Source organism: Loxodonta africana, chromosome 7 (genome assembly GCF_030014295.1).
Source record: "Loxodonta africana isolate mLoxAfr1 chromosome 7, mLoxAfr1.hap2, whole genome shotgun sequence".
Classification (NCBI taxonomy): Eukaryota; Metazoa; Chordata; class Mammalia; order Proboscidea; family Elephantidae; genus Loxodonta; species Loxodonta africana.
In genome coordinates this window covers 34,879,298-34,890,436 of record NC_087348.1, presented here as the reverse complement: position 1 = coordinate 34,890,436, position 11,139 = coordinate 34,879,298, and the positions used below count along the sequence as shown (strand labels likewise).

At 38.9% G+C, this 11,139-nt stretch overlaps 1 protein-coding gene across 1 annotated transcript; it reads left to right on the top strand.

The window, feature by feature from the left end:
* Positions 1 to 4,957: 4,957 nt before the first annotated feature.
* On the top strand, positions 4,958 to 6,606 carry LOC100662672 (olfactory receptor 4B1-like). Its single transcript, XM_003412091.3, has one exon. It carries the CDS (start codon positions 5,184 to 5,186, stop codon positions 6,141 to 6,143), a length of 960 nt encoding a protein of 319 aa, XP_003412139.2. The 5' UTR covers positions 4,958 to 5,183; the 3' UTR covers positions 6,144 to 6,606.
* Positions 6,607 to 11,139: the final 4,533 nt, after the last annotated feature.

Genomic DNA, 11,139 nt, shown 5'->3' with positions numbered 1-11,139 from the left:
GATTGGACCATTGTGATCCACAGGGTTTTTATTAGCTGATTTTCGGAAGTAGATTGTCGGGCCTTTTTTCCTAGTCTGTGTTAGTTTGGAAGCGCCACTGAAACCTGTTCACCATCATAGCAACATGCAAGCCTCCGCTGACAGACAGGTGGTGGCTGCACACGAGGTGCGTTGGCTGGGAATAGGTGCCCAATAAATGGCATTTTTGATCATTGTGATTTTCATCATTATAATTATCATCACTTGTGGATGTCTAAGGCATGGAAGTCTAAGTAATCTTGAAGTGTAGAATATTAGCATGAGAAAGGACGTGGAGGGTAAGCTAGAATAATTTTGTCAATTTAAGACTGTGGAGCTGCACCTTGAAGTGGTGAAGGGAATTGCCTAAAATCGGCCAACTTGCAGCCCTGCTCCCAAACCAGTCCTCTCTTTTCTTCTCCTTTCAGCCTCACACTCGCGTGGTAACTCAAAAAATTGGTGTGAAAACTTTCCTAATATTATGTCTTTACCTTCCTTGTCTCAGGGCATAACTAATGGATGTTTACAACTTCTAAAAGTTTCTAACCAAATTAAGTGAAACATGTTCTGAACCTTTTCCTGACTCTCAGTTCCTGACTCTCATTTCCAAAGTTTCACACTAAAGACAAGAAATTGCATGGGGAATTTGGTCCCCTGATCAAAGCATGTGGCTCAGTATTTTAAATAGTTCAATCATCTCCTTATTGAAAAACAGTTCTTTATCTTTTAGTGAGTGAGTAGGTTTTCTAAAGACCAGGATTAAAATCACTGGTTAGATGCTTCATGTAGATTTTTTCTTCTTTTTTTTCTGTTTCTCAGTTGTAGATCTAAAGATTGGCTATGGGACCAATTTCCTGAATCCTTCCCTTTGTAATTTATCCTCAGCGTCATAGACACTTTATTTTCTAAAGGATCACAAACAGGGCCTGTGCAATATTGTCGTGTGGAAGCAAGGTTTACATTGCTGACTGGTAGTAACAATCATAAAATCTGTGTTACCAGGAAGGAAGGCCAGTATCATGGAAACACTTGTTTTTGCTTCAGTAACTTGGCCAATAACCAGTTTGATGTTGAGAAGTCAAAATGTCTGGCCCTTTGTTGTCTTACCTGTTAACTCAAAAGGTTGGATTAATGATCTCCACATTTTCTTTCAGGTCTAATGTTTCTTGAATTCAGTTTGGTGGCTTATCTGAGATGAAGTGGCTTAGCCCTCTGAGGGCCTTCAGTGCAGATGAAGGAGCTGGATGGAGAAGTCCTGGTTTGAAGAGAGCTTCTCGTGCTCTAGGCCACATCCCTTCAGTATCTTTAGCCCAGGACATCCCTCTGAAAGACCAGCTCTTACAAAGGAAGGAGAGCTTTTTGCTTAGCCTAAGGAAGAGAGCCTTCACATTCAATTCCTTGCCCTAAGGCTGAATGTTACCCAACAAGGTAGGTGATGCCACACCCAGAGGATTTCCCAGGTTGACTGAGTGAACTTAGAAGGCTCCCAATCACCATGTGATTTAGCATGAGTCATTTCCCCTCTCTGAGCCTCAGTTTCTGCTTCTATGAAAGGAGACCACTGGACGTAATATGTCTTCAAGTACCTTTCTTTCAGTACTCATATTCTGGGATTCTATACAGTAGTGGGAAAGAGGCCTCGTGATATGACTTTGAGCTCATAGCGATAGGCCTCCCAGGTTCTCTATCATGTTATTATTTTGTCTTTGTCAGATTTCTCTCAATGGGGCTGTATGTTAGAGTATTAAATTCTACCTGGTTAGGAACCATACCATCATTTCACTTCCTAGTTTTTTACATCCTTAAACCTTTTTGCTGTTGAGCTGATTCTGACTCATAGCAAGCCTATTGGACAGAGTAGAGCTGCCCCATGGGGTTTCCAGGAAGTGGCTGGTGGGTTCAAACTGCTAAGCTCTTAACCACTGGGACACCAGGGCTCCCTTTATTCCATGACCCTGGCGTGAGTTTAATTTGGGAAGATGCTGGAGCAAGGAAGAGGTAATTTGTTACAAGTGCCTTTCTCTTGAGCAAGGGGAAAATAGAAAGAAGAGAGAAGCATGAATAAATACCAAGAAGTTTGACATAATAATAGCTACCATTTATCAAGAGCTTCTGTTAGGTTCTTATATGTTTTATCTCACATTTAGTCCTTTCAGCAACTATGTTAACTATAAATTATTATCTCTTTCAAAAAATTAAGCAAATCAGTTCACAAGGACACATGATATGGGGTAGTAGAGCCAAGAGTTGGCTACCAACTGCAATGATTGCCCTCCTAACCAGGATTCAGGCCTGATCTCTGAAGAGGGTGAAAGGGAACTCAGTCAGATGTCCTGGTTTTGTTTTTCCTTTGCCCTTTTGAGCTCAAGGCACCTAAAACTGTCCTCTCCTCTCAAAGGCAGGTCACTTGACCCTCTGAGGTTCATCCCCCCCGCCTCCTCTCACAATGATTCCATGAAATCATTTGATATAATTGTTTTAAATTCCCTAAATGGATATCTTGTTTGTTTTTTAAAATACATATCATGTGGTCTTTTCTGGTAACCTTCTCAACATAACAACTAAGATATGATGTATGTGTGTGTGTAAGGATTTGGAATTTTATGTGAGAGTTGGAAAACTCATGTCCAAGTGATACTAGATAATACAGAGAACAAAAGATGTCTGCTGTAGAACATAATGATTTTAGGAACTCCCTAGTCCTACTCATGGAAAATAATCTATGAAGTAGACAACATGCCTCAATTGCAAAACTGTAGCATGTATGGCTTTGACCCAGTGGAGTAAAATGTCTGTTTGATCTACATTGTTCACGCTTTTACATTTTAGATGAGAAAGAATCTCACCTAGGTTATATGAGGTCAACACAGGCTGGAAGAAAAATGTAGACGGATAACTTTAAACAATCTAGTTCTTTCTTATCAATAAATTTATCATCAATTAAGATTCTACACACACACACACACACACACACACATACACGTATATCACAAACTGTGATGTTAACACTTAGGTGCTGTGGGGCTCAAAGAGTAACAGGTCATGATTCTGTTTCTGGAGAGAAACAGGCTACATAAAATCACAGTGAACAATAAAGGACCGTAGAGAAACAAAATTTGATGAATTGCAGGGTTCCAACTGTGTGATGGAAGAATTTCTCCATTTTTATTAAATTCAATTAATATTTATTAAGCACTTACTATGTGCCTAGTTGTGAGGATACAGAGATGAATAAGGTCAGCAGGAAAGACAGATACGAAAATAATAATTATAATAAAATATGCTAAATACTGGAAACCCCAATGGCATAGTGGTTAAGTGCTATGGCTGCTAACCAAAGTGTCAACAGTTCAAATCTGCCAGGCACTCCTTGGAAACTCTATGGAGCAGCTCTACTCTGTCCTATATGGTCTGTATGAGTAGGAATCGACTGGACAGCAAAGAGTTTTTGCTAAGTAGTCCAGTACCAGAAAAACCCCTTGCAGTTAAGTCAATTCCAACTCATGGCAACCCTATAGGTCAGAGTAGAAATGTCTTATAGGGTTTTCAAGGAGCAGCTGGTGGATTCAAACTGCCAACCTCTTGGTTAGCAGCCAAACACTTAACCACTGGCACCACCAGGGATCCAAATACTCCAGTACAGAGATGTAAAAAGTGTAGAGGAAAGAATAAAGGTTAGTTAGAAAGGTGTGTACACTAAGTGGCGGGAACAGCATATACAAAGAACAAGTTTGGGAGAATGATACTTAGGTCAGAACAGCTGGAGTATAGGCTCTAGGGAGAGTGATGGCAACTGAAGCTGAAAGATGAAAAAGGTCCAGTTATTTAAGGTTCAAATATGCCATGATAATGACATTGTACTTGTAGGCATTGGAAAACTGTTGATGGATTTCAAGTCTATATATGAGTTTTTCAGAACTGCATTTTAAAAGTATAACAATAGCTTATATTCATTGAGGGTTTACTATGAGTTGAACTTTGTGCCTTGCTGCATTTAACAGAAAAAGCACTTTTACCAATTTCCAGAGTTGAGAGCAGAGATAATGAGAGATAAATGAACTAGGGTTGAAGTAACCAGGAAAAGCTTCCTAGATAATGGACATAGAGTAGGTAGGATTTGGAGAGGAAGACAGAGAAAGGCAGGCATACAAGGCAGTGTGAAATATAAGAGGGATGCTCTTGAGGTGGGAATCAACCTGTATTTATGAGAAGGTAAGGAGACCCCTTAGTAGAACTGAGATTATGTCTTGTTTATTGGCCAGTAAGGTTGATTCTCACCTCCTGCTGCCAAAAATGCTTGCCAATGACCAGAAAACTGTAACACAGAAATAGGGAAACCTATGAGCCCCATATATTGTATTTGAATAGTTGTTTTATAGTGAGCTCTACCCTGATCAATTTCCAGATAGTCATTTCACCTCAGATATTAACATTTTCTAAACATGTTTGTAAAAATTCATAAAGCTGTGGGATTAGTTAAAGCCACAGGACCTGAGAGAATTTAGAATCTTAAATTGTTGAAGTAAAGAAAATATCAAAGAGATTCGTTAGAAAGGGAAAAATATCAATGAGAATGGAATCCCTGAGGGAGAAATGGAGGAAATAAAGGATTTAGGGGCAGAAGATCACTTGAGAATTTCTAAGACAAAAACATGGTGAGAAAATATTGAGAATGGAAGAAACACTAATAATTAATATCATAGTTATTAGCAGTGAAAATATTGATTATTTTTTTCATCTCAGTGTACTTGAAATAGCATATGAATTGGAATACAATGATTGGCTCTAGTCCTGCATCCATTCCTTCCTGGGAGGCTTGGCTAATTCATGAACTAGGGTTGAAGTAACCAGGAAAAACTTTCTAGATAATGGACATAGAGTAGGTAGGATTTGGAGAGCCTCATTTTTCTTATTTGTAAAATGGGGACCAAGGAGTATTTGTAAGGTTGTTTGAATAGTGTCTTGTATAGGCTATCAAGCAGCACATGAATAAAAATTTACTACATTACTAAATAAATATATACATATATAAATAAATAAAGCGGTCAGACAATATGTATGAAAGAGTTCTATAAACCACCATGTGTTAAATACACATGTGACATCGGTTTAATGATTGCATTTGTTTTGCCACAAGGTTCTTCTCTAAGATCCATCTTCTCCAAATGCAACTCATGGCCAGTACAAATAATGTAACTGAGTTAATTCTCACTGGCCTTTTCCAGGATCCAGAGGTACAGAGAGTGTGCTTTGTGGTGTTCCTTCCTGTGTACTTGGCAACAGTGGTGGGCAATGGCCTCATCGTGTTGACAGTCAGTGTCAGCAAGAGTCTGCATTCCCCCATGTACTTCTTCCTTAGCTACCTGTCCCTGGTGGAGATCAGTTATTCCTCCACTGTTGTCCCTAAGTTCATCACAGACTTAATGACCAAGATTAAAACCATTTCCCTGAAGGGTTGTCTGGCTCAGATATTTTTCTTCCACTTCTTGGGGGTCACTGAGACCGTTTTGCTTGTGGTGATGGCTTATGACCGCTACGTGGCCATCTGCAAGCCCCTTCATTATATGAAGATTATGAGCCGTCGACTATGTCATGTACTAGTGGCTGGTTCCTGGCTGGGGGGCTTTTTACACTCCATAATTCAGGTTCTTATCACCATCCAATTGCCCTTCTGTGGCCCCAACATAATTGACCACTACTTCTGTGACCTTCAGCCGTTATTCAAGCTTGCCTGCACTGACACGTTTGTGGAGGGGGTCAGTGTATTAGCCAACAGTGGCTTAATTGCCTTGTGCTCCTTCTTCATCTTGGTATCCTCCTATATTGTCATCTTGGTCAACTTGAGGAACCATTCTGCAGAGGGGAGGCGCAAAGCCCTCTCTACATGTGCCTCCCACATCACAGTGGTCGTCTTGTTCTTTGGACCTGCCACGTTCCTCTACTTGCGGCCCTCTTCTACTTTCACTGAAGATAAACTAGTGGCCGTGTTCTACACAGTCATCACTCCTATGCTGAACCCCATCATCTACACACTCAGAAATGCAGAGGTGAAAGTTGCTATGAGGAAGTTGTGGGGCAAGAAGAAGAACTCAGTGGTGGAGAGAAAATGGGAATGTAATAAATAAAATGTATGTCTTATTATTCTATACTTGAATTGGATTTTGATTTTAGTAGGACATTCAAAATGGTTGAATAAATATAAGGACTTAATGCTATTACTGTTGTGATTTCCCTTAGTAACCAAAGAGTCTCTGTATCCTGGTGTAATGTTTGAAGGACAGAGGTCAGATTGTCTCATTGAGTCTTAGGAAAATTGATGGGCTCCTTGCTACCCACCAATTTCATGGATTGAGAAGTATGGAAACTTTAAATATAAAGGAAAACCTTTTTACAAATATTTTTGTAATTTTAAATTCCTTTCTCCTGTGACCATGGTTATCTTACATACTTTGTCATTGCCCTTATCACTTTAATTGTAATTATTTTATATGTGTTTCTCTCTCATTAGACTTAAGGGCATAACTTCCCCTTCTTCTTTGCATGTCTAAATGTTGTGCCCATAGTTGGTGGTTTAAAAGTGCTTTTTGAATAAACAGCCCTCTAGGGCCTGTGTGGCAATTCCTTCTATGTCAAATCTTATGGATTCTTTTTGAAAACTTTGATGGTAGGCACACATCTCTTCCTGTTAAAATTTTAGAGCTTAGGCCCTGAAATTCATTAGGCTGTTTTGCTTGACTCTCAGTCACAATTAAGGTCCAAATCACTTCTTTGAACAACTGTTTTCTCATAAATGTAATAAGGTTAACAATAGCATGAACTTTGGAATTTTTTTGGATATAAATGATATAATAAATATATATGGCTTTTAGCAAAAAATCTGGGACAAAGTTTTTTCCTCAATAAATATTAGCCACTTCTCCATCATTATTAGTACCAGTGTCATTGTTTTTATTTTGTGTGATGAGTGCATCCCAGGCCATACACTAGTCTCCTTTCTGCCCTGTAGAGTTATAGACCTACTGCAGAGTCCATTCTTAAAGTTTCAAGTATTTGAAGGCATTTCAATTCTTTTGAGATTTCTCTGGGCTAAACATTTTCTTTTGCCTAATTGCTTTCGAGTGCTTAGCACAGTGCCTGGAACAGGGTGGGTGCTTAATAAATATTTGTCAAATAAGTGTTGACTGTAACATAGTTTCCCTATTTTCCTTTCTGCTGAAAATTCTTAGATTTTATGAATATATATTTTAAAGTATTTGGTCCATAACTAAACTCAGTTGAAATACCCTTTCTTTCTCTCAACGCCTTGATTGCATTAAAGTGGGCTAGTCCCTGGTATATTCGGTATTCTTTGCCAACACCATAACTCAAAGGCATCGATTCTTCTTTGGTCTTCCTCATTCATTGTTCAGCTTTCACATGCATATGAGGCTATTGAAAACAGCATGGCTTGGGTCAGGTGCACCTGAGTCTTCAAGTGAGACTATGTCTCACATATTTTGGATGTGCGAGGGTTGCTATGAGTCGGAACCAACTGAAAGGGATTTAACAACAACAGGACTTTAGGATGAAGGCTGGGATGGGAGACCTTTACTGATGTGAAGGTTTGTTTCCTCACTGAGAGCTACTGACAGAACGTCATCAGGGAACTCTGAGTCGTTGGACACTGCACGGACAGATAATATCTCCTTTAACTCAACTGTCAGAATTCTCAGGGATTATCCCACCTCCTGAGGGCTGAGACTTGGTGGGTCTATGGAGAGCTCATTACTCACTTTGTTCTAATCTCTCTGGAAAGAACACAGAAATCAAAGGAAAACATTAAAAAATAAAAATTGTTTTAAGAGGCAGAGAACTTTGTGACAATTTAAAAATGCCTTCTCAAATCAAGGAAGTAGAAACAGTCTAATTATGTGACTTAACATTGTTGAACCCTTACAGTTAGCCCTCAACTGTTGATTGTCACAACATAAAACAAAATGTATTTGTTTAGATAATAAATATAATATAATCGCTTTGTAGAAAAATTGGTAGACTGCCTTAGACTGCTCGGCATATACAATTTTGTATTCTTTTCCCATTTATTATATGTGTCTTTTTAGGAATAGTTTTGACAGTATATAACAGAAAAAGAAAAGAAAAGCAAATTACTGAGTTAGAAGTACAGAAGTGAGGAGATCTAAAGAGATCCCATATTATCAGAAATACAGACCCTGTTCTCTTCAGCTTGTATCTTCATCCTCAACACCCCAAATGGCTGCTAGTGTTCCACACCAACCGTGTCCAGTAGAACTTTATGAAATGATGGAGATGTTCTCTATCTGTGCTGTCCAATACGGTGGTGACTATTAGCACTTGAAAAGTAGCTACTATGATCTAATAAGTGAATTTTAATTTTAATTTCAATACACATGAATTTAAATAGGCACATGTGGAAAGCGGATGCTGAATAGGACAACAGCACTCTAGTAATTTATCTATATTTCAAGAGACATGAAGGGGGATGTGAAGTAAACTGACCATACTCTTTTTTAAGGAAGTTTCCCAAAAGTGCCACACAGCATCTCTGCATCCATTTACTGGATTGAGCTTAATCACACTGTCATGGATCGAATTGTGTCCCCTGAAAATGTGTGTCAACTTGGCTAGGCTGTGATTCCCAGTATTGTGTGATTGTCCACGATTTTGTCATCAGATGTGATTTTCCTGTATGTTGTAAATCCTATCTCTATGTTGTTAATGAGGTGGGATTAGCTGCAGCCATGTTAACAGGGCAGAACTCAGTCCACAAGATTAGGTTGTGTCTTAAACTAATCTCCTCTGAGATATAAAAGAAAGAAGTGAGCAGAGAGACAGGGAATCCTCATACCACCAAGAAACAAGAGGCAGCACAGTGCATCCTTTGGACTTGGGGTCCCTGCCTTCAGAACTTGTGGACCAGGGGAAGAATGATGACAAGGACTTTTCTCCAGAGCTGACTGAGAGACAAAGCCTCCCCCTGGAGCTGACACACTGAGTTCAGACTTCTAGCCTACTAGACTGTGAGAGAATAAATTTCTGTTTGTTAAAGCCATCCGCTTGCAGTATTTCTGTTATAGCAGCGCTAAATAACTACGAGACACACTGTCATCCCATTCTCAAAGGAAAATGAAGGTTCTCTTACAGAATTAAGTGACATGGATTCTGGGCTGACTGAAAAAACCCGTTGTCTTTCTAGTCTATTTTACCTCTTGGCTGCGCAGGAATTACTGAATTCCTTCTCTTGATATTATCTGACTCATAGCAGCCTTATAGGACAGAGTAGAACTGCTGCTTAGGGTTTCTAAGGCTGTGAATCTTTATGGAAGCTGACTGCCACAACTTTCTCCCACAGAGTGGCTGGTGGATTTGAACCACTGACCTTTCCTTTAGCAGCTGAGCACTTAACCATTGTGCTAGTAGGGTTGCTATGAGTCAGCATGGACTGCATGGCAAAGGGTTTGGTTTTCTCTCTGTATATTTAAAATGTCTTCATCAAATAAAATCTAACTGTTCCATGTACAATTCAAAGGGAGACAAGCAAAGTCTTTCTCTGGTCCTAATTTCAGCTCTGAGTTCGGGATCTCTGGGTGATCTCTTGGTCAGGTTTAGATATAGCTCCTTATGATCCGGCAACCTATGGCTACCTGATAAACTTAACTATTTTCAAAATACTCCATGTACCATGGGAAGAATATGAAATAATCATAATACAGCTTTAGTCTGGAAAAGCCAAACCAGAAGAAAGCACTGCCATTGAGTCGATTTCGACTCGTAGTGACCCTATAGGACAGAGGAGAATTGTCCTATAGAGTTTCCAAGGAGCTCCTGGTGGATTCAAACTGCTGACCTTTTGGTTAGTAGCTGTAGCTCTTAACCACTATGCCACCAGGGTTTCCTAATTTGGAAAAAGGAGGTGAAACAACATAAAAAAGACATTTAAAAAAAATAATATTTTATTGAATTTTTGGTGAAAGTTACACAGCAAGTTAGGTTCCCACTCACAAATTGTTCAGTGAGGTTAGTTACATTTATTGTAATATGTCAACATTCTCTTTAATGGTGTTGTTTGTTCCATTTCCAGTACTCTGTTTCCCTGTTCCCTTATCTTTTCATCTTTGCTTTTGAGCAATTGTTGGCTTTTTGGTCTCATACAGATGGTGTTTGAGTAGAGAACTGATCTTATGGGTAATATCCTTTATTTTGTGTGCCACTGGTATACCTACCCGTATACCAATATGCCTATATCCATTCATATGTGCTCAAACACTCGTTTTTACTTTGGTTGTGCCGTGCTCACTGTATCCACATTTGGTGCCACTTTTCCTAACACCAAAAATAACAAGACACTAGGATCTAATTCCTGGTCTACTAGAAGGATGTTTTGTTGTCATCTGTCTTTACAGTGCTTAGTAGATTGCTTATTAAGTCAACAGTGTGGATAGTGTAAGGAGCTGAATTTTAAATTTGATTTAAATTCACATTAAAGCAATGTAAAATATTTTGAAAAATAAAATTTTAGATACACTGTGTTAAATAAAATATATTATTAAAATTAATCCCACCTGTTTCTTTTACTTTTTTATGTGACTGCTAAAATAAATGAAAATCCAGAAAATCAAATTAACTTTATCCACATCACATAGCTCATCTTTGGTGGAGCATCAGTTCATCACTGATGTCTTCTTTTACCCTGTCCTACATTATATCATATAAATGTACAATTTTCACTCCTCTGAACTCAAACTCCTTGCCTTCTACTTGATTCTGACTCATAGTGATGCTATAGGACAGAGTAGAACTGCCCCAGAGAGTTTCCAGAGAGCGACTGGTGGGTTTGAACTGCCGATCTTTTGGCTAGCACACCTAGCTCTTAACCACTACATCACCAGGGTTTCCCAATTTTCAGTAGCCTTTTAGAAATATTAAAAAATATCTTTGGGATCTTCTTTATTGTTCTAGGGTCTCTGGGATAGAAGCTTCTACTTTAAATATCTAAGATAAAGTATGCCTTCGTAAGAAGGCAGGCATCAATCCTTCCATTTAGTGGTATCCTGACTGCAGAAGGAGATAACTATGTCCTTGGAAGACAAACTGGCTTCATAA

Bases quoted from the DNA above. Each gene is read 5' to 3' on its own strand.
- LOC100662672 (XM_003412091.3), top strand. From the start codon at position 5,184: ATGCAACTCATGGCCAGTACAAATAATGTAACTGAGTTAATTCTCACT.